This window comes from Scomber japonicus, chromosome 15, assembly GCF_027409825.1.
Source record: "Scomber japonicus isolate fScoJap1 chromosome 15, fScoJap1.pri, whole genome shotgun sequence".
Classification (NCBI taxonomy): Eukaryota; Metazoa; Chordata; class Actinopteri; order Scombriformes; family Scombridae; genus Scomber; species Scomber japonicus.
This window is the reverse complement of record NC_070592.1, coordinates 25,485,066-25,509,750: the sequence shown is the minus strand read 5'-3', so window position 1 is coordinate 25,509,750 and position 24,685 is coordinate 25,485,066. Positions and strand designations below refer to the sequence as shown.

Sequence of the window (24,685 nt, the reverse complement as noted above, 5' to 3'; positions counted from 1 at the left end):
TCTGCGCGTTCACATAAAGGGGAGGTGTTTGCAGCGTCTGACCAATCACAAACATGCAGAAACCCTGCAGAGCAGCCTACTTTACCATGGAGGAGCAGACAATTATTCTTCATAAATATGAAGAATTCAAACACATCATCCAGGCCAAAAGCAACACTGTTGCTGCAGCAAAAGCCAGGAAGGAATGCTGGCAGAAAATTGCCGACTCTGTTAATGTGTAAATTCACGAGATCATACAATATTAATTTATCAGACAATATAAACGGACAGCACTCTGATCACACAATGCCACTTTATTACGGCACAGACGTTTGGGGCAGATCGCTTCCTCAGTGGCCTTCCTTTCATAAGAGACATTAAGTTAATTTAATATTCAACATTCAAAATACAAACCTATTATGTGCTACAACCATTTGAGTGAATGATTTCAAACCAACTGTATAACCTACAGAATAATATCCCTCATGTGCCTCAATGATTATTTTACAAATATATATTTTCGTCAATTTTTTACAATTACAATAAATAAATACAGTTATTATGCTCCCTGACACTTTGATCTCAGGATGTCAAACCTACAGAATAATATCCCTCATGTGCCTCAATGATTATTTTTTAAATATATATTTTGGCCAATTAAAAAATTGCATCTATCCCTAAAAGCTCATTCTCTCCTAAGCGCTCCTCTCGCGATCCGCGTGTTGACAGGATCTTTTAAGAATGGGCAGGTCATTTTCTAAGAGAACTGATTGGTCAGGAGGTGGTGCTTTTGTACTCATTGATCTCTTATCCAGAACATAACCTGCTCCGGAGCAGGTTAGCCGTTCAGCATAAGTTACCATGGTGATTTACCCCGGTAAGAAGTGAACCAGCTTCGTAGTACGGAAAACCCAGGGTTAACCCTGAAGTTATCTCGATAAGAGAAAATCCAGCTTCGTAGTACAGGCCTCGGAGCAGGTTATGTTCTGGATAAGAGATCAATGAGTACAAAAGCACCACCTCCTGACCAATCAGCTCTCTTAGAAAATGACCTGCCCATTCTTAAAAGATCCTGTCAACATTGGTGCGCGGATCGCGAGAGGAGCGCTTAGGAGAGAATGAGTTTTTAGGGATAGATGCAATTTTTTAATTGGCCAAAATATATATTTAAAAAATAATCATTGAGGCACGTGGGGGATATTATTCTGTAGGTTTGACATCCTGAGATCAAAGTGTCAGGGAGCATAATAACTGTATTTATTTATTGTAATTGTAAAAAATTGACGAAAATATAGGCTATATTTGTAAAATAATCCTTGAGGCACATGAGGGATAGGTCTGTATGTTATACAGTTGGTTTGACATCATTCACTCAAATGGTTGAAGCATAATAGGTTTGTATTTTGAATGTTGAATATTAAACTAACTTAATGTCTCTATGAAAGGAAGGGCACTGAGGAAGCGATCTGCCCCAAACGTCTGTGCCGTAATAAAGTGGCATTGTGTGATCAGAGTGCTGTCCGTTTATATTGTCTGATAAATTAATATTGTATGATCTCGTGAATTTACACATTAACAGAGTCGGCAATTTTCTGCCAGCATTCCTTCCTGGTTTTTGCTGCTGCATCAGTGTTGCAACAGTGTTGCTTTTGGCCTGGATGATGTTTGAATTCTTCATATTGTTGAAGAATAATTGTCTGCTCCTCCATGGTAAAGTAGGCTGCTCTGCAGGGTTTCTCCATGTTTGTGATTGGTCAGACGCTGCAAACACCTCCCCTTTATGTGAGCGCGCAGAGATCCAGATTGGAAAACCCTGGGTTGATTTACCGAGTTGATAACCAGCTTCGTAGTACCGCTTATTTTAGACTGCGAAGATCTGGTTAAGTCAACCCAGGTAACGGAGAGAGATCCTGGATAGGTTAATCCAGCTTCGTAGTACAGGCCTCAGGACTTACTCAACCTCAAACAATAAACAAAAAAAGATTTTATTTTATTGCTGTTGTTGTTTTCCTTTCCTATCTTTGTAATTGACCTGGGGCCTGTTTAGGTTTAGTGAAAACTCTGAGTTAGTTAAACCTGCTTCCTGAAACAGGCCCCTGATATCATAAATGAGGGGCCCACCCCTCAATGATCTCTCGACTATAAATAAAGGTTTCTGAAAGATTGTTGAATCAATTATGTTATCAGTTCTAGATTATGAGGAAGTAATTTACAAAAATTCTGCTGCTGCCTCCACACGTAGGCTTTTAAACTCAGTTTATTACTCAGCCCTTACATTTATTACCGGTCATGGCTACAATACTCACCATCCTCTATTATAAATTTACTGGCATCAGAGGGTAGTGATGCCTGATTCCCAAAAACCTGTTGAAACTTTGAAAATGATTGCACCAAAAAAGGGATTACAAATATTGACAAAAACTCACAGTTCATGAGTTAATACCACCATAACCAGTACATGCAAAATATCCCAAAGTTGTTCATCAGTTAAAATTTGTTTTGATTATTATTTTTCTTGGAAGTATATTTTAAGGAATCCTTTACATTAGTAATTTGGCATATTTACTTTTGTCTTTGATTAGTGTGTTAAAACCTTTAAAGTATAGTTTTAATTGCTGTTCTTAGAATCAGCTGAGCGCATAACTTAAGTGTAAAGAGGACACTAGTACACAAGGCTGTACCTTCTACCTTGTGTGATAATAAAGCCGGTTTGTCTAGTTCCTCATACAGGTTTATTTATGAAGCTTTGCTGGAGAGGAAAATATGTGTTCATGATCTTTGTTACATCTGCAGAGAGCAGCCTTTAGAAAGCCTTAAATTAAAAGGGAGTAAATAAGATGTTAGATTAATTGAACTGTCTCTCACTAGTTTATGTTTTAACTATATATTTTGTTTAGTTTCCTAAAACTATATTAGATCTAAGATCTGTGTTACTGCACTTAAGTCTCCCTTGATGTAGACAATTTTAACTGAATACAAAGGAAAAAAGTTTTCACACTCAGACACAATTGTGTGACATAGATATATGTAATATTTGATTCCACTGATCAGATTATAGCAGATCCATCATCATGAGGGATCAAGAGTCCCCCCCCCCTCCCCCTCCCATTGTCTGTTTCATTTTCAATGAAACAGACACACCTTGTTGTTCCAATAAATGCTTGGAACAGAAAGTAAAACAGCACACCTGTTGCACTTCATCTTGAGCACATCAAGGTAAGTTTGTCCAATTTAAGCAATTATAGACCAACTGTAATTAAACATCTAAAATTATTCACACAAAATCTTTGAGTTCTTATATCATGAAATGTAATGATTATATCTGTAATATTTTGATATTTTATTTATTTATTTTAGATGGATGCAATTTTCAACCTACTTAAGACACACAGACTGGAGTCTTATTACAACAAGTTTGTACAGTTAGGAGTGAAAGATGAAAGGGATTTCATTGATGGTGTAACAGATGAGGACTTAAACAACTTTGGTAAGATTACTGAATGTGAATGATTTGTGAATGCATTTTCTGTTTTCCATGTAGCTTCCTTGAAACTATTTAATGTAAGAACAGAATCATGTTAAGGTTTATATTTTAACTGAAAACTGACTTAAAACTCAGAACTGGATTGATTAACCATTAATCCTGATGAGTAAACACCTACAGTTGACACATTACATTAGTTTTTCTCTTTTCTCAAGTGTGAATAACATGGCTTGGATCTAGTAGCCTAATAAAATAACCTTTTAACAAATGTTTTCATAATGAAAACTATTATGACTTAAAATCATTAGTAATTTATGAAATAATCCAAATAGAAAATGCACATCTTAAGTTAAATTTCCACAGTATTAACTTGTTAATGTTGAATATAAGAGCAGTTTGTTGAAAATGTGAAATTCATATGAGTAAATATATTTCCAAACAGGATTCACCCAAGTGGAAAAAAATCGGTTTGCTAATATGAAAACCACCATTGGCAGACTCAGAGCTCCCTCACACACAGTTGCAATGCCTGCACAGAAGTTATTACAGTCATTCTCTCTGCAGTACACATATCCCAAATGTCCCGAACCAAAACATATCACAGGTAAGTTCTCATAATTTATACCCTGTTCTTGATCATTTAGCTTTTCATAGAGCAGAGAAAAAATTGGAAGAGAAATATTTTGGGAAAGTACCTCTTGTTGCCGCTGACGTGAGTAATGAAAGGCTTGTGATAGATAGCCACCGCCTTTATGCAAAAACATAAACAAAGCAGTTGAGGTGGAAAAGTAGGAGCACTAAGGACACTCTTTAGGGACACCATGTGTCCGAGTCGGGAATTACAGTGCCAGTATGAGATTGTGTGAGATTACACTCACACAATTTTTGTACTTTTGTTATTTTGAACTGGTAGATATGGATCCATCACAAAACACAGTTGAAGATCTGATGTTGAGGATCTGTCACCTTGAAAGCATTGGTTCTTCCAAAGGTGTCTGTCTCTACACAGTGGATGGGATGCCTTTGACTGATGATCCCTTCTTCAACACATGTAAGCTCACTGAGTGCTGGGGGTTTAAAATAAGTAATGACAATGAATTAATATTAGGCCTTTATACAAATGATGAAAACTCTGGAAGTTTAAGCATGATGAACGTTAAGTAAGGGTTATATATGAATTGAATGTGAAATAAATGTAGACACAGCTGGTCATCTGACTTCATCTTTTTTAAAGGAGTACATGAATGTTGTTAATAGAACCTTTGTATATAACACAGGCTGAGGTGATGCATTGTTGTCAGAATATGGCAAAAGGGATTTATTGTATGTTTGGAGATGCCGAGAGGAGCACCAACAGCCCCATATACCACTTCAGTGCACCAGTTTGTCTGTTCATTTGCTGTTTCTTAATTGTTGCTGTTGTTGTTCAAAGCCAAATAGAACACAATCTCATCCCCATATCAGAAGACACTGACATTGTCTTAAAGGCACTTTACTGAAATTATTGCTAAAAGAAAAACAGGAAGTCCAAATAGAACCATTTCTTCACCTCTTATTCTATAAAAGAAAACGGAAAAGGAAAACAAACCAAAAAAAAAGGCTAAATGGTAACTCACTCCCCAACATTTAAAAACAAAACAAAAGGCAAACAAATGATCTGCCCTGTGACTTCATTAGAATTTCAACACCCTTACAGCACAACACAACAAAATATATAGTGTTTGTTTTGAATTTGTTTTTGTCTACAGGGTCTTTAAAGGACAGACACATTAAGAGTGGAGATGAAATCTATGCTATATTTACACCAAAGGAGAACCTGTTTACAGCTCCTCAGAATGCAAACAGACCATTAACTGAAACCTCCAGAGAGGATACAGTTCGGTGCCATGTCATGCTCAAGGTACTGTAATCTAATTCAGTGGTTCTTAAATGTTTTCATGTCCAAGGATCCCTACTGACACACAGTGAATCACAGACCACCATCTAATGAGATTTATGCTTTTAGATGTTTTATTACTGACAGTGAATGAAACTCATGAACAACACAGTCAAATTTAATTAATTTCTTCTGGATAGTATAACAGTTGGTTTAGCTTATGAGTTTCTGTTATGGTCATTGTGTGTAAATATTGTACAAAATACAAAATACTGCAGAATCCAACCAAGCAGACATAGAAATCAGAGCATTGGCAAATTCAAAAGGCTTTGCCACTAATTTATTGTTAATTTCTCCCATTGATATTAGCAGCACATCTCTAGATGGACTCTTACTTAAATCTCTGACTTAACTTTCTCTTGTATTTTATAATTTTCATACAGGGAGACTACGAGGTGAAGGTGAACTTGGCTACTGACACAATCTCTGATTTGAAGAACAAGCTTGCAAATGAAAGTGGAATCCCAGCACACGTTCTTCATTATAAGTAATTCACATTGATCGTAATCCATGGATAGTATGGCTTTTGATACTGAGCATCAACAGTAACATCTTGCTCTATGTGTTCATGTGCTTATCAATCATATTTTCAGAGGTGGAGATGGTGCTGGAAACACACTGGAAAGTTGTGGAATCTCAGAAGAGACAACAGTCCTCTTCTCACTGTCCTCATTTGCTGAGGAGGTTCCAGACACTACTGAGTTCTTCAGTGATGATGTTGTACCCTCTGTGCAGCAAACTCCCAAAGGAATCAGTGTCTTCTTGTCCTCACTTGATGTCATTGTAAGCAGTGTTTCATGTTTTAGAACCATTTTTTAATCATCATTTTACCCATCATTTATTTTGCTAATATTTATTTATTTTATTTGGTATCTTCTGGCCAGTTTTAGACATTTTTTTTCTTTACATTTTGTTATAATTTTTGTTATTATTTTGTCATAATTGCAGGGAGATTTTTAGAGGAGTTTATTTTCAGGGGATAGGGGAGCTAGGTTGAAGGTGCCGTCCAACCACTTCAACACTTCTGTTTCATACATGTTGTAAATTGTGTATTAAATTGTGTAGAAATAAAATATTCAAATTGAGGCTTAGTGGGTTTTCTGAGACCCTGGTCTGTCAGAAATGTGCTTTGTTGATGTTTTTCTTGTCAGTATGTTGATACATTATAGTTGTGTTAGTTTTTTGCAAGAAAGGGATGTTTAAATAATTCACAATTGTGCTTAAAAAACAATTTGGACTTACATTATTTTTTTTCTTTTCTAGAAAAACAAACCTCCAGTGGTTCCACACAAGAATTTGATTGGCTACATACGTAAACTAACTGGATGTAACCCTCTGGCTCAGAGTTTGTATCAGTTACTCGAGAAGAATGTATTCCTATCTAGGACTCAAAAGGTAAATGATACAAAATGTTATAATATTAACTTTATTAGCAGTTACGTTGACCTTTTGGAAATACTTCAAGGTACTAATTTACAAATGAGCATGTACATTTTACACTGTTGTTTTTAAACAGGGGAATCATGAATTCACTAATACCTTACAATAAAAGAGATTAACAAAAGATATTCAATATAACAATAAAGAAACTGAAGAAACTGAGACCTTAACTTACAGTAACTTTTTTTTAACTTTCCTGTAGATTGCAGTGGTTGAAGGTCTGTACACACTCTTTAGAGAACTTTTGCCAAAGCTTGGATCAAAACGTGGGGAAAAGATCATTGAGGACCTTGATGTCTTTGAGCATTCCACACACTGCTGGGCATTTCTCATGACAGAAGCAAAGGTATTTCCCAATCTGTTACAATCAGAATCTAAATTCACAGGAATATTTGACTCATCTTAACAAAATAATAACTGCCTTCCTCTAATAATTCATATATTTCAGCCTCACTCCAACCTGGATAGGGAAAACCTTTGTAAATGTGTATATTTAATTATATTTGACTTTAGTACATATTGTGTGCAAGAGGCTACAAGCATCATCACAATGAGTTATTAAAACAAAGCACATATGATTCCACATCACAGGTCATTTTCTATCAGGGTCCTTCATGAATACACAGTACATTTCTTTAAATATATTTTCTATTGAAGATAATTCTACTTTTGGACACAATATCAGATTGCTTTCATATAAACATTTAAAGAACTTTATCCTACACTCTATTTGCTGCACTGTTCCAGCACCTGTCAGAAGTACAATATTTCCCTATAAAGTGGAATTATGAAAGGGGCATAAAATGGAAATAATTACCAAATGCAAGTATCTTAGTTGTGTACTTGCATTATACTTGAGTAAATGTTCCTCTACTTTTCAGCATTAAAATATATAACAATGAGACTAAGTGCAATGGTTAGAAGGGATAGGTTACCTTCACTTACCCTATGAGAGTTGTTCACTTGAGATTTGGGTTCCAGTGAGACAAAGTGGCTAAATAAGAACATTAGACTTTAATTGAATATTATGGGATATTCATATCCGTTGCATTTTTATATTGAAAAAACATTATATAAAGTGTTTCACAATTTGTAGATGCAAGCTTCTGCAGATTGGTAAACCTCTGTCCATCTTTACTTCTGAGAGACTCTGCCTCTCTAATATGTTCTTTTTATACCCAATCATGTCACAGACCTGTTGCCAATTAACCTAATTAGCTGCAAAATGTTCCTCCACCTGTTTCTCCACCAGCCCTTTTTTGCCCCTCTTCCAACTTTTTTGAGACATGTTGCTGCTGTTATGACCTGTAGCACTGTTACAAAAGAGTTATGACAGCAAAGAATGTTTCCAGCAGAGTGTTACTGCCTAGTGTCCCTTGTTTTATTCATTTTTATTATTTTTGACAGGAAGAGACAGCAGAACATGAAGACTATGCACCAGTTTCTCTGATGTCTGAAGACAACAAGCGTTTTTGTGATCCAGTCAGGGTACCTGGAGTACCGGGTACCCTGGAAAGAGCGTATGTGCTGCATATAATCAGAGGTACATTTTTTAATTTGTTTTTAAATATTTTATGGATCAAAATTATAGTAGCAAACTTGCTCATATGTACACATTTTGTACAGAATGATTATCTATTTGTGGTACTGTGGTAAAAAGGAAAAGAAAATACCCATACACTGTCACTTCTCTTGCTCAATAAAGATGCTTTAATGAGTACAACATTTCAGTCCCTGTTTTTGTCAGGTATATGCTGCTGACAAATGGAAATATACATCTTAAATACAAAAGGCATTGTTCACAGTGAACAATTATCGCAAACATTCCATTAGTTGCAACAGACTTGTGGCTCAGAGTGATTTATATCAGACTTATATAAACCCAGCATTAAACCTTAATCCTTCAGTAGAAGAACAATCTATTCTCAGTCTGTAGAATTGACCAATAAGAACTATGGTATAATTTTGCTTGAATGTGGGAAGAAAGAATGCAATTATTTGACTAAACTGGAGCACGTCATATCAGTTCAGAGTTCCTTTGACTGAAACAGCATTTGAAGGATTGCTTCATGGTATACCACCCAAATGTTAAGTGTTCGTTTCCTTAAGTGTACAGTATGTCACAGTGTTTAATACACAAAAGAAACTTTGGCAGTAATATTATTTACGGATGTAAAGGGCTTTGACTTGATGATCCAATTCTGTAATTTGTCAGAGAATGATTAGATCTGTTATTATGGGCATTATATTTTAATTTTAAAAGAATCTTTTTAAAGATGGAGAGAAGATTCCAAACTGTTCCGAGGAGGTTTTACAAGTAACGTCACTCAAGAGAGCCACCAACATTGAGAAGATTTTGCTCAGTGTTCATCCTTCAGTTACAACATACCATCTTTGGATCTCTCATGGAAGTGTGACTGGTCAGAAGTATGTATTGTTAAAATTATGTTAAAATTAGTTATGATAGTAGAAGTGACAGAGTTCTGAACTTTTTCATATGGATTTCAATGCTGCACATATAGTGTTTGTGATGACATCAGTGGCCTATGTATCAGTGTCATCATGCTAATGGTGATTACAGTAGCTGGTTATCCAAAGTGATCTATCTGATTCTTTGCAACTGATTCTTAGTGTGGGAAGTGTGGTAGTAGTAGTAAAGTTGTGCACTATACTACAGTTAACTTTAGTGTAGTTACAAAGTTAACTCAAAATGTTGAATAGACATTTATGAGTAATAATGAGATAAGAAACCTGTCTTTCTCATATTGTCTTAACTCAGTTCTCACAGCATTTTAAACACAGTAACCTCTGTAGTAATGTGTGTCATTCAATTACAGCTTTCACATAAATACTGAGAAGACTTTTGGAGACATGGCAGAGGAACTGAAAGCTTTCCCTTTTCTCATTGTGACTCCACCGCTGCTTTTGAAGGAATTAGGATGTCAGACGCCATGTCTTGTTTTCTTGAGTACAGGTACTGCCTAGATCAGAAAGCTGTTTTTAATCAAATTAATTGTGTTAATGATAAATAATATCTCATTTCATAAATATACATGTGATAGAAATGTAGGGTAATGATAAAGCTACACATAACCTGCCCCCATAAGCAACCAGAGGTGGAGAAAGAGACAGAGGTTCCATGTTTTTTGTCAGTACATGAGGTTAATCACAATAGATCTGATAGTGTATCTTGCATTGTGTGTATGTTTCATACAATGACATTCAGTTTGTGCCAGGTACCCTGGATGTCAATGTAAAAATAGCAGATTCTGGTGTGTGCTTTACAGACCCCTATGAATTATAGCTTTAGCCATAATCAGGAACCGTGTACCAAACTCCACTCTTTGCCACATGTGAAACCTATTATCTCTTTCATATGAGAGACATGTTGTTTTGTCCTTTGCAGACAACCTTGGTGTTTATCTAGAAAAAAATAAGTTAATACCTGGAATGATTATGGTACATGATTGTCTGGCTGGCAAAGTCAATGAAGTGGATGTGGATGTATTGGCAGCAAAGTGAGTACATCAATTTTGATAAAGTATATTATTCTAAAAATATTACTTTTGCATACTGCAACAATGTGTGGTATGACTCCATGATATGAAAATCAATGTCTTTCTCTTACATGCTTTTATATACATATCCTAATGTCACTCATCCATCTTACAACTTAACACATATTTTTCTCCTTTAATGCAGAACTGGTGACCATAGAGACGACCAATCCTTTGTCACAACCAGGACTCCAGAAGAAGCTATTCTGGTAATGTTGATCATTTACTACTTCAATATATTCTAATGGAGCCAGAATTGTTAGGGGGACAGTTAGACTTCCTCATTCTAGATCTATTTTGGACTGCTGTTTTACATTATGTTTCAAAAAGTATAGGAATTGCCTTATTTTGAAACTATGTGTAACATATGTTGCATGGAAAAACAAAACAAACCAAAGCTAATGTTTGTGTGAAATTCAGAAAGTTCTTTGACCTTACAGACCTTACAACAATGTAACTGCAGCATTTTTGTCCCACAGTCTCAGAGTTCAGTCCACTAAGTAAAGTTTTTTTTTGTTTGTTGTTTTGTTTTGTTTTTTACCATGGATCCCTATAAAATTGTTGAAAAAAAAGAGATTTGGATATGGCGTCCAGTGACTCTCAGAATTCACAGTGAAATAAAATCCACTGCAGGCTTACAAGCATTTTTTCCACAGATTGCCAATATGAAAAGCACAGTTGTTAGAGGTGCAGTCAGAGCTTAGTGATTGGTCCATGTATCATCTGATCATTCAATTATTCCATTTAATCTGGCAAACGAAACACAAAAAAACGAGTCAATATTGTGTTTCTCTGTTTTTGTTTATGCACCAAACATTGAAAACTGGTGTTTGTTTTCCTATTTTCAAGTATAATTTACGTTGTCCCGTTATTGCTCCAATGTATAGTCACTCGGTATCCATGGTGAGCAACAACACACAGGTGTCGCGCCAAAAAGTGAGGGGGGGGGGGGGGGGGTGCACTGGGTGTCGGTCCTGGGGAAGTGCGATTTAGGGGTGGTGCACTGGGTGTCGCTGCATTGATAGTCACACAAACACACGCACGTGCAGTCACTCTCCACAGCGCACTCTTGCTCCAGATTCCATTTGTGGGCATCAAGGAGCCGCTATCACTATGTGGGAGACTCTCGGAACTTCTGGGAGAGTTGGGATAATGTTTTCAAATCCATATCATAATCCAATCATAATCCAACGTTGGAGTACAACATTGTTCCAATGCCGCATTAACGTCAGGTGTCAGCTGGGTTGTTTTAATGAAGACATTCAACAGAAAAGTACTCTGATGAGTGATATGAAGTCAGGAAGAAAACCCCTTTCAGTATCAAATTAAGAGCTGGAATCAATTTTTGGCAAGTAAAAAACTGCATTTTATGTGTTGCATTGGCCCTTTACACAGTTTTCAACAGGTAAAGAGCACTGGTTATGGTATAATCTGTAAATCATAATTGTGGTGAGTGATTTGAAGTCATTTTGAGGGAGAAATCCCTTTCAGTCCCAATTGTCTTTATTGCATACAAAAGCCATACATAAATCATGTTAAATACAGTCTATTTAACAAGGATATCAGACATAACAAACACACAAACATAAAAATAACATTATTGACTGTAATCACATTAATATCATGCCTGATTAACAACAAACCTGTTTATGGCTGCAAATTCTGTGGAAATAAACATTATCAGACATCCCAACACTCCCGGAAGTTCTGAGAGTCTCCCGCATATTGATAGCTGCTCCTTGACGGTCGCAAATCTCTCTGAATCTTGAGCGAGCAAGCAAGAGTGCGCTGTAGCGAGTGAGAGTAGTGTTTGTGTGACTATCAATGCAGTGTGTGTGAGAGCTCAGCGTCCTGATAGTGTTGTTGCTTATTTGACCAATCGCACGTCCCCAGGACCGACACCCAGTGCACCCCCTCCCCCCACCTCACTTTTTGGCCATTGGCACGACACCTGTGTGTTATTGCTCACCATGGATACCGAGTGACTATACATTGCACATGCGCAAAGCGAGCAATAACGGGACAACGTAAATTATATTTATTATTTCATTTTGGTTTCCTTGTTTATTATATTTTTCGTTTTGAGCTGAAAATAGGAAAACAAACACCAGTTTTCAATGTTTGGTGCACCCAAAATGTGCAAAGAAAACATCCCCAATAATATGCATACATTAAACTTGAATTAAGAAAAAACATAAAATACACATAAAATGCTGCTTATATAACTTTAACAAATTAAATAAAACTATCTGCACATATCAGACAACATGTTCACCGATAATATCGGCTTACCGATCTAGTTCAGAGATGGTCATCTGCATACCTTGATTGTAAAGGGTGGGTATTTGAGTTACTATTGTCTTCCTATCATCTTGAACCAGTCTGGCCATTCTCCTCTGACCTCTGGCATCAACAAGCCATTTCCCGCCCGCTCACTCATTTTCTCTTTTTCAAACCATTCTCTGTAAACTCTAGAGGTGGTTGTGCGTGAAAATCTCAGTAGATCAGTAGTTTCTAAAATACTCAGACCAGCCAGTCTGGCACCAACAACCATGCCACGTTCAAAGTCACCTGTCTTTATCATTCTGATGCTCGGTATGAACTTCAGCAGGTCTTCTTGACCATGTCTACATGCCTAAATGCACATTGGCTTCGATGTGATTTGCTGATCGGATATTTGCGTTAACAAGCAGTTGATTAGGTACCTAATAAAGTGGCTGGTGAGTGTAATGATGGCATGCAAACTCAGGAGGGTCAGTATTAGTAATTGATTTATCTGACCATAATGTGTGTAGATCTTTAGACTTCCATATAAGCATATAAGTTGCCATATAAGCAACTATACAACATGGGCCGTATAGTGACACTATGATAATGTGGTCTTCCCTTCAGTCAGGCACAGGCACATTTGTGTCTCATTGACTTCTTAACTGTGATTTCATTAGGTGCTGATAGATGCAAGCTCATCAATGACTGGGAAGTGCTATGGAAGTGTGGAAATACAGAGAATTCATGCTGTAAAAGAGCTTTTTGACAACTTTGCAACACGGACCATGGCTTATGATTTCCATCATGTCATTGGACTGGTGAAGTTTGACTCTACAGTGACAACACTCCACACATTTACAGAAACACTTGAAAAGTTCAAGGTAAATACATTACACTTGTTTAAAGGTTGTACAAACTTGAAGTGTATCAAATCATGTATTTGTTCAGTCCTGCACTGTACATATTAGTTTTAAATACTAGTTGAAGGTTAGGATATGAGATGAGCCATGATACCATAGGCTACTCTTGTGACAATAGAGAACGGAGCATATGGACCCAACAGAATAGAATAGAATAGAATAGAATAGTTTTTATTGGCAATATACGAGATATAGCGAAATTTTCAAAGGCATCTCTGCAGTACATTCAAATTTTAAAAAAGAACAAATAGCAAAGAGCAAAAGCAAGACTGACTAAAATGGTCTTCATTCAGGATATGATGGCAAAAAAATAAAAATAAAAGCTGAAACACAGGGTTAACTGAACAGGGCAGAAAAGCTGAGGACAACCTGGGCTTGGCAGGACAACTCCACAAAGAATGAACAGAAAACTGAACTTAAATACAGTGAGTGAAACAAGAAAGTGAAGTGAAGTGAACTCATGGGCTGTGTCCAAAATCACTCCCTTATTCACTCATTACTCCCTATATAGTAAACACCAAGGGCCGTATCTTACCGATCTATAGCGCACGGTGTGAAGCACGTGGCTCAAATGCCTTTAGGGTGTGTCCAAATCCACTTTTGCTATTTTAATGGTGGAAAAATGGTTATATTGTAGCAGCCTGGTGTCATCAGCTGATTTAATAAACAGTGAGCAACATATCAGCCCTAAAGGATAAACAGCTGTGGATAACAGACACTGTAAGAATCACACGCATTCATTAACAGATTAATGCTATTGTTTTAACCCCAGATGTTCAGATGCTTTTCTTGTTGATAATATCACCAAGTGGCAGCTGAGCAGCTATCTTCCAGAAGCAGACGTGGTTCTGAGACCCATTTTCAATTAGCTATGCGCCACCATAGGCGCACAGACCGGTGCAAGTGTATTTGCTATTTAGACAATGTGGGCACAGGGTAAGACATTGACAACTGCATCCGTCTGAAATTAACAAAGACACGTGTCAGCATGGCTCAGGATAAATGTAGAGACCTATATAGTAAATAGGGAGTGATTTCAGACACAGCTATGGTGTAATCAACTAAGGTGGGAAAACACAGGAAGTAAAGATTACAGAAACACAAGAATAATATATTTCAAAATAAAACAGGAACTAAACTCAGAATCCAAACTCAAACAGAGAAAGTCCTAGCAGGATTGGACAGACACAGTTGTTGCTTTTCACTTTTCTAGGAACATGTGCACAATCTTAAGACAGCTAGAGGCACAAAGCTGTATGATGCGCTACAGCATGGAGTACTGGAGTTGGAAAAAGTAAAGAAGAAATTTCCAGACTGTAGACTTCGCATTCTGTGTCTCACAGATGGAGAAGATCATGGGTAAAAATCCTTCCTTCATATCCTTCAATAGTTTGGTGACTGTAATCTGTCGTTGTAAATATTAATCAGATTTTCACAGGCATGTGTAGTTTCCCAAAGAGTAGGCCAGCACTGTGTGTGTGTGTGTGTGTGTGTGTGTGTGTGTGTGTGTGTGTGTGTGTGTGTGTGTGTGTGTGTGTGTGTGTGTGTGTGTGTGTGCCCAAGTCAATCCACACTCACTGGTCATGAATGTATAAAAGTGTATGGAACACTGGAAGACAGTGGTCTATTATGTGTCAGTTCACTGATCATATAAGTGTTGGTTCTCTCTTCTAAATGTTTGTTCATGGGTAATATAACTGCCATTATACTGTATATACTGTCTGTTCATCTTAGAAAAAAACACATAGGAAGCTGTGAATATTTAGTTTGTTATCATCACACCATGTTACTTGTTCATATAAAGCCTACAAACGTAAACACATGCTTATTGCTATTTGCTATGCATTTTGGAAACATATCTGAATATGTGTGCATAGATCCCTAAACAAGCCAGCTGCTGTTGCGGTCAACCTGATCAAGTCTGGCATCATAGTGGATTCCATTGTTCTGAAAAAAATGCAAACCAGTATGCTTCATGGAATCAGCAATGCAACAGGTACAGGATAAACATTCATACAGTTTATTTTCTTAAATTGTGAGTTTTTAATTTGTTATTGTTTTTTGTCTACAACCAATAATGCTTTAAAAACCAACTAATGGAATGCCTCATCCGATATTGTCCCCTCCATGTCTTATACATGTAAATCTAATGATACTCTACTGCTAATCTGTAATCTCTAACTCTGTCACTCTATTCATGCATCTAAAGAGGTTAGAGAAGTGGTTTAACCAAATTATACTTTCCATGTAACCATGAGGGTCAGCATGATGTTTAGTTTAGTGTAGTTTATTTTTGTCATATGAACTCAAAACACTCATGTACTAAAAGATTGTCCACCACATCTACTAACAAGCCAAAAACAAAAAAAAAACAAAACATCCACAATAATTAGCTATATACATAATGCACACACAATAATACAGTGGAAAATACACGTACACTCATACACACACAAGCACACACACACCACCACCACCACATTTGCATGGCTACATATCCCTAAAAGCAACTGGGCAATCACCTCAACAAAGCAAAACAAAGCAATCCACCTCAAAGTTCATGTACACTAACATTTATGCCTCCATTTTATATTTGTTAATCATCTTATTTTTAAATGTTTTTAAAAATCGAAATAGTGTGTTATACAATTTCTATTGATTTTCAAGCATGTTCCACAAATTAACTCCCTCAACTGATATACATATTTGCTTTGAATTTGTTCTAATCTTTGGTTTTGTAAACATGCTGATCCCTTTATAATGATTCATTCAAATTTGGAACAGCTTCTGAGTACTGTCCGGAAGCAACTTATTTTTCACCTTGTACATAAACTGTGCAATTTTGAAGTCCTCTAGTTTCTGAATTTGAGATGGGAATTCATAAATAACATGTTGGTTGATTCATAAAATATAATAATCACACTAAAAAATTAAGTTATTTTATATGCATTTCCCCAAACCTCCACACAGTAAGTGATGAATGGAACTATTAATGAGTGGTACATTATGTGTAGTGAATTTGGATTGAGGAAATATTTAGTTTTATGAAGTATTGCTATGGTCTTGGATATTTTAGTCTGTACATAATTTACATGAGGTTTTCAGCAGAGTCGGTTTAAAGATAACCTGTTTATATCAAACCATATTTTTAAAGTTATTAATTCTGTCTCCGGCTGTCCAAGGTCCTACCAGAACAGAAATCAATTTGTGTCATCTGCAAACAAAACAATTTTAGTAACCTGGACACATTACAGATATTTGTCCCCAGCACTGAACCTTGTGGAATCCCACGTGACCCTCAAAAAGTCAGATTTATCATCATGTATTTGCACATGCTGATATCTATTTTCAAGATAACTACTGAGCCATGAGTGCGCTACCCCTGAAATACCATACCTTTCAAGTTTCCTCATTAATATTTTGTGATCAATAGTGTCAAATGCCTTTTTTAAATCTATAAATACACCTACTGTATATTCCTTATTTTCTTTTGCTTCAGAGATTTCTTCAATCAGTTCCATCGCTGCCATTGTAGTACGGTTGTATCTAAATATTGATTTTGTTTTTCAATGAAATGATCAAATCTTTGCACAAAAAGCTTTTCTAAGATTGAGAACTGTGGAAGAAGTGAAATTGGTCTATAATTAGTAGAAGAGTCTCCATTCTCCATTTTTGTAGACAAGAATGATCTTAGCTATTTTAATTTTATTGGGAAATATGCCTATAATATACCAATATCATCACAATCTGTGGATTTTTTTAATCTTAAAAGTATTTACAGTATCAATTAATTACTTTTCTTCCATTTTTTAAAAAAAAAGATTGCCACCTTACTTTCTTCTGTGCATGTATGTATGATGATTTTTGGATGCATAGAAATGCATACGTGTCTAGATGCCAGCGGGCAATTCCACAGCTTATCACAAATGCACATGAACTAACCTTGCCTTTAGAAGGAGCAGGGGAAAGTAGGCCTAATGCTCCACACTTCCAAAACGAACCCTTTTTCATTGACACCGTTTATCCAAAAGCAAACTTATGAGGTGCTTTGTGATAATTAACTCTCAAGAAAATGACTGTGAACACAAAATTCATATGTATACTTAAGTCTTTTCGGAGCACAAATATATAATAATAATATATCTGAACAAATGTGAACGTCATGAATGAAAAATTCAGTCTGTAAAACATGCGATACATGCAACATCATTTATAGATATAGATGATAAACTTTGGGTTTCCATAATCGGGTTTATGTTAGGGCTGGGCCAAAAAATCTATTTTTATATTAATTTTTTCTGTTGATTTAAAAAAATGTATTTATTTAATTTTTTTTTTTTTTTCTAAAGACCAGCTAAATATAGCAGTTTATTGTAAGATGTTGGCGGATGAGGATGTATTTTGTGAGGGCAGGTGCACAGTTTTAAAAATAAATCTCACAAACTGATGTGATGTGTGTATTGTTTTTTGTAAATATGACTTATGATGTATTATCAAGTGTTTGGTTCAACCTGTTCTTGTTTAAGGAAAGACAATCACAATATTTGAAATATAAAATCGCAATACTTGGTAAAATGGAATCGCAATACTTGTTTAATCAGAATCGCAATTTAAATCGAATCAGGACCCAAAAATCGTTAGAGAATCGAATCGGCACAAAAGCATATCGGTCCAGCCCTAGTTTATGTACTGTTTTTTTAATGCGTGGAAAATGTCACTTCATATTATTATACCTTGATTACTTCTCTCAGCTATCATGTGTCAATACCTGCTGTAAAATGATTCAAGTTAATCTGTGTGATACTACCTCTCAGCTATAAACATGCCAAGATAACAGTTTTGGGGTGAAGTAATTCCTCTTTTTTGAATGTGCATTGCTTTCAGGGGGTTGCTGTTTTAAACCAAAGACAAGCAAAGATGGACTCAAGCTTTTTGAGATTGAGACTGTTCTTTCTTTGGAGATGAGGAAACCCAAGAACAGAGCTGACCCTTCCACCATCACAGAGGTTATACAGATTATTGACCACAATTGTGTTTAAAGTGCTGTGAAAAAATGAGACTACATCACAGTAGTTTAAAACTCATTTACACATTATAACTATGTGCTGGTTTATATCTCTTGTTATTTTCAGAGTTTTTTAACTGGACTCTTTGCCACTCATGGGTATGATGAATTCCCTGAGGCTGTCTTACCAAGTCAGATAAACAACAAAGTGACAGTGACACACTGGTAAGTGACTGTTTCATGGCTGATTGGGATATGCTGCATCTGCTGAACAATAGTTTGTTGTTAATTGTGTTTTCATATGATTTGTCAAGCACTGTGTGTGTGTGTGTGTGTGTGTGTGTGTGTGTGTGTGTGTGTGTGTGTGTGTGTGTGTGTGTGTGTGTATAATTTAGTTTTATTGTTGCAAGAGATCACACATTTAGCTCTGTGTCTCTTAGTAAAGCTAACTAAAAAAGATTTGGCTATAGCTTGACAAAGGGGTAAAGATCAGATTTTGGTGGAGATCAGTCTGTTCCAGCATTACACAGTTTCTACTTAATAGCAATGATCCCAAAGCAGCATTCAGGCGCAAGAGTCTGAAAAGAAGTGGACCTAGAACTCAGCCCTGTAAAACCCCACATTACATATTTGCTTGTGTGGAGGATGAGCTGCCTCTGGAAATGATGTATTGTCTGTCTGTGAGATGTAGGACTATAACCAGTTAAGGGCAGGCCCTGAAATGCCAGCTCAGAGTGATTCAGGGGAATCTTGTGGTCATCAAAACATAATATTTTCCGGCATCTGCAGCACACAGGAGGTTTTAGGAGAGCTGTATCTGTACTATGGTATTTTGGTTTAAAAATGACAGAATCTGATTGAAAACAATATTTTCTAAAACTTAAGATAAAAAGGAAAGCTTCAAAATTGGCCTGAGATTATTAATAATAGCAGGGTCAAGACCAGGCTTTTTCAAACAAGATGGGACTGTACCTGTGGCTATTGTTAAAAATTGTCAGAATGCTCGGTCTGCAAAAAGAGTCTTGTAATGAATAATATCCAACTAACAGCTGGTGGTTCGCAGGTGGTCGAGTGGTTAGAACGCATGCCATATACGTAACCGACCCCAGATTGAATCCCGACCGGAGGTCCTTTGCTGCATGTCACGTTTCCTGACCGTCTACTGCTAAAATAAAGGCATCTAGGCCAACAAAATCTTTAAAAAAAAAAGCTGGTGGGCTTAAAGTGACCGGGCGCAAATGATTAAAAACATACGGGTCCTCAATAGCCAGTGAGAAGTCTTTGGTAGGGTGTGAAATATGTGACCTAATACTGTCGATTTTGTCTGGAAAGAAGTCCTTGGACTGCTCACAGCTGATTTGGGTGGAATTTGTAGTTTAGCAGGCAGAGTTAATTACAGAGTTTATAGTGCTAAACAGGATCCTGGAACTCATCCTGTCACTGTAAACTGTCTTTCATATACAAAATAAATACACTACAATCTTATGAGCTACAATATAAAGCATTACATAATTTGTCGACATTTTACACTAATCTTTCAAACCAGTGCTCTGAAAAAGAGGATTCTGGAAGCCAAAGACGGACGTTTCATGGAGAAAGACAAACGTATCCTGGAGGAGCTGAAGAGTCTGCATTGTGACCCACATCCTTACTTTACTGTCTTTCCATCAGAATCAGACCTCAGTAAGTGGCATGTTTGCTAATGACCTTTTGTCTCTTAATTTCAAATGTGATACATGTAATGAAAAGTGCAGGTATGAGTGAATGACTCAACAACAAGGTCACTTTTATTGTCTCCTTCAGGAGAAAATTCTCTTGGATAAAGAGAATTGCTGCAATAGTAACATCATCACAACTTTTATTTTGAAACCTTTCAGCCTTCTGGAAGATTCTCATGGAGGGTCCTCCTGACACTCCTTATGAAAAAGGAGTGTTTGAGCTGTTCTGCCAGTTTGGTGATGACTACCCAGTGAAGCCTCCACTTGTTCGCTTCGTCACACGTGTATCCTGCCAAATAAATGAACAGACACACATTGGGGCTCATAACGTATTTGTGAATAGAGCCCATTCATAGTGATTCCATACAAGTGTTTCTAAAAGTAGTTTTAACAAAGTATTTAATAATGTCAATTATTGTAAACATTGTATGAGCTTTAATTGTTCATTTCATCATTCATCATTTTCTTAACATGAATAAAAGATGTACCACTGCAATATTAACAGCGTGGGGCGCATCTGCCACAACATATTTGACCGGAACTACAATGCCCAAATCACCATGAAAGATATCTTTGATGCTGTGTATGGACTGCTGATCATCCCTGAGCCTGAAGATCCATTGGACAGGTAAGATTAAAGCACCTACACACTCATTGTCCACCACAGTCAATCAATCTCAATCAATCAATCAATCTTTATTTGTATAGCGCCAAATCACAACAAAGTTATCTCAAGGCACTTTACACATAGAGCAGGTTCTAAACCGAACTCTTCAGTCCACTCATACACCAAAGTATGACGTTATTTAAGCTGATTAGGCTTTATATCAAGACTGTGTTTGCATGTACGTAGACCATGCTCGATAAATGAACTATTTTGAAGAACCAATGTACCTGCTGGATCACTGTTTTGAACCACATCACACATTTGTTTAATAGATGTTACATATATTAACATATATTACTGTGCATTGTGATAAAATAAAACTGAGATCAAGCTGGATAACGTCACAAAACATGCATACATACACCAAGAAATACAGGCATTTAGACCAGCATGCATGTACCTGTAGACATTCTTACTGTATGAATGAAACCAAATACAAACAATACTTGTTCAAACAACTTATTAACTTGTGCTAAAATAAATGAAGCATCCAAATTAAATGTGTCTTATTTGTGGAAGCATTTTGGCTGAAGAATTCCTGACCAGCCGTGAGACATATGACCAAGAGGCCAAAAAGCACACAGAGAAGACTGCCGGGCAGTCACTGGATGATATGGAGAAGGTAAATGAACTGTTGTGTTCTAAGGGAGAAAAATGCAGCAGGACACTGATAAAAAAAAGAAAGAAAATATGAACACCTGTCAATGGAGTTGGGGTTCAATAGCATTTTATCGCATCCATTTCCATTATTGAATCCATTCATGGAATCCAAATCTTTCTGAATCCTGTGGTGAATCAGATTCATTGGTTTCAGTATCAGCAATTCAAATTTTAGATAACTAAACCTCAGATATTAAATTAATAAATTCAATCAACTTTTGTTTTTCACTCTTTCAGCCTTTGAATGAGTATACTGTACATACAGCAGATCAACAAGACAAGTATTAGTAGTGTTCATGAAAGGTTAGAGTACAGCAGGCGTCATGCAGCAACATTTCTCTCATATTTTCTTTTGTCTGTTATGAGAGAAGAGAAGTAAACTCCAGATGCATCAAACATTCTTAACCATCTGAATCTGCTCTTACTCAGTTGTGCTGAATGATGAATCCCATTTAATTTTAAATTGGAGGCGCATGGTTAATTGTTTGTTATTCCCACTGGTAACACCCCCTAAACACTAAGGACAGGTGCTACAGTATGTTGTATTCAACAACTCTAGCACTAGTGTGAGTGTCTTGTCATTTTTGGTCACACTGGGTTTTTTTTATCTTGGTACAATCTCTTTTGACCAATTGTAAAATCGTGTCTGATCTAAGATAAAAGAAATAAGAACAAATCATAGATCCAAATAAAAATATGAGGGAATTTGTTCCTATATGGCCTCTTGCATGAAGCCCATTGTGCATATTACCTTTTTAATAATGTCACATTTCACTCCTTTTTTTTATTCATTTACATTAATATGACATATTAATAATTACTGTTTTTGCTTCTGATTTGAAAGACATTGGTTGAACCTGAGGAACAAGAAGTTCCCGAACATCTCCTCTGTCGACTCACCAAGAAGCTATTTGTTGATCCTGTGAAAACAAATCGTGGACATGTGTATGAACGGAAGGCCATTGAAAAATACATAAGAATGTAAGTTCTTGTTTTTGGGCAGAATTACACTGTTTAAAACATAGTCAATTCTGCTAGTTGCCACTAACTTTTACAAACTGCACTTTGTATCAGTTGATTTTATAAGGACAATTCAAGTTAACATAGTATCAAACAAGTTCAAATACTGATGTTCTGCATACAGAGATTATAGCTATTGATGGGGTTTTTATGGCTTGTGTCGTTGTAATTAAGTCCACTCTCATGATTTGTCAACACAGATGATTAATGACTGAACACTCTCTTACAGATGGGCATGGGATCCATTCATTAGACCGTTTACCCTGCTCAGAAGAACTGATCTTAAACCAGACCGTGACATGAAGAAAATGGTGAACGAGTATCGTCGTCATCAAATTCAGTAAACCAGTGTGTAGCTGAATGCTGGAGCTACAGTTGTGTTAGTAACAATGGAAACAATGGAAATAAGTCAGCTACTGCATTAAGTGTTTGCTCATGTTATTCATTAATCACATTGTTGTTTGTTCATTCATAAATGTCATATGATTCTTCACTTATTCTTATATACTTTGAGTTAATACAAAAATGATGTGGTGACAATTTCACTAACTGCATCCCCACTTACAGCTTCACAGATTAAATATCTTCAAAACTTAAGATACTAAGTCTACTTTAAAATTTTATTGACGACTTACAAAGACCAGAGAGGCTTCACCCCATGTTATTCCATCAGAACTCTTATGCCCTGTGTTCATTCCCGCTCACTTAGATGTGTGTTTTCTTGGTGTTCCAAGATCCAGATACTTAAGCACAAAGATAATAGACCATTTGTAGTCTGGGCCCCTACACTTTGTAATGTCCTGCCTGAGGAGATTAAGGAGATGAGGGTTTCAAACTCTATTTTGTCTTTTTAATCAAATATTGCTTTTCCATGAATTCATTTATATTTTGCTGTATTTTAGTTTATTTTAATCTCTGTTTTATAGTGTGCTCTATATCAATCATTAAGCACTTTGTAACTGTGATTCGAAAAGTGCTATCAATAAAGTTTATCTTTAATATCATGAATTTGAATACATATTGTACTGATCCATTTTAATCACTGAATTTTAACCAGTTAGTCTGTTTTATGCTCAGAAAAAGGATGCTCCACCAATATTGATCTGTATTTTTACTGCTTACTGTGTTAAAAATACTTATTCACAAATAACAGCTGACGAAAAAAGTGAAGAACAGCTTGATTATGTTCAGTTCACTCTTGTACTTAATAAAGACACTTGGTAGAATAAGGCTGTCTGTGTTCTTATTGTACAGCAATGTCCTCTGCAACGATGGTGGCATGTAATACAGTACTGTCATACACATTCTTTTCCCTCTGTTTTTTCATCTTTTTTCCCATCTTTCAAGTTATCACCCTTTTTTAACCCTAAACCATATTCATTTGATTGAACAAACATCAACAAAACAAATTAATGTCATTGATTCAGCTGTCAGTATAGGTAATGGCCCCTTGGTAAACATACCTGATTTTTTAGTTTGATATTAATTACTAAGTCATTCCTCCTGTTCAAATATAGAGTTATATTTGAGGTTTCTATCGTGATATTAGAATAACAGAGGGGCATATAACAATGGGCATCCCTAATGTGTGGTTTCCTTTCACACATCAGGGAAGAAAAGACACCTAAATGCTATCCAATTGAATATTGTTTTGGTAATCAAAGTACTGAAAACCTCTGCTAGAGGCCAGAGAGGGGACAGAGGGCACAGATACGGGAAGTGCGTATGTACCCCAAGTACCCCGCGTCCGCTACGCCCATGCATCAAGGCATAATATACATTTTACATTAGGCTAATATAACTAAGAAATTGTTTGCTGTGAAAAAGTCTATATTGGTGCTTAAATTGAACCATGTCTAATGCACTGAGCAATAATTGTTAATACTAAGTGAAGCAATGTTTTATATTCATTCGTAGTTGATGTTCACTTTTTCATGTAATGTTAGCCTATGCAAGCTAATAATTATTGTTGTGTGCATTGTCAGCTATTATTGCTGCAGTTGAGTGGATGGCTTACTATAATTTCCCATA

General features: G+C 36.3%; 2 protein-coding genes across 2 annotated transcripts; both read left to right on the top strand.

Moving 5' to 3' along the window:
- The first annotated feature begins 3,144 nt into the window (after positions 1–3,144).
- Positions 3,145–14,947, top strand: LOC128373950 (uncharacterized). The gene is made up of 16 exons (XM_053334153.1): positions 3,145–3,195; positions 3,337–3,466; positions 3,906–4,067; positions 4,377–4,514; positions 5,212–5,363; positions 5,783–5,886; positions 5,993–6,182; positions 6,663–6,794; positions 7,042–7,185; positions 8,247–8,382; positions 9,116–9,266; positions 9,677–9,780; positions 10,246–10,357; positions 10,542–10,605; positions 13,342–13,545; positions 14,798–14,947. The coding sequence occupies exons 2-16, from the start codon at positions 3,337–3,339 to the stop codon at positions 14,945–14,947; spliced, it is 2,073 nt and encodes a 690-aa protein (XP_053190128.1). The 5' UTR covers positions 3,145–3,195.
- LOC128373983 (ubiquitin-conjugating enzyme E2 E1-like) lies at positions 14,826–23,036 on the top strand. Its single transcript, XM_053334185.1, has 10 exons — positions 14,826–14,943; positions 15,462–15,580; positions 18,469–18,590; positions 18,717–18,814; positions 20,136–20,272; positions 20,467–20,591; positions 20,790–20,935; positions 21,494–21,596; positions 22,479–22,615; positions 22,884–23,036. The coding sequence occupies exons 2-10, from the start codon at positions 15,541–15,543 to the stop codon at positions 22,996–22,998; spliced, it is 1,023 nt and encodes a 340-aa protein (XP_053190160.1). The 5' UTR covers positions 14,826–14,943; positions 15,462–15,540; the 3' UTR covers positions 22,999–23,036.
- The last annotated feature ends 1,649 nt before the right edge of the window (positions 23,037–24,685 follow it).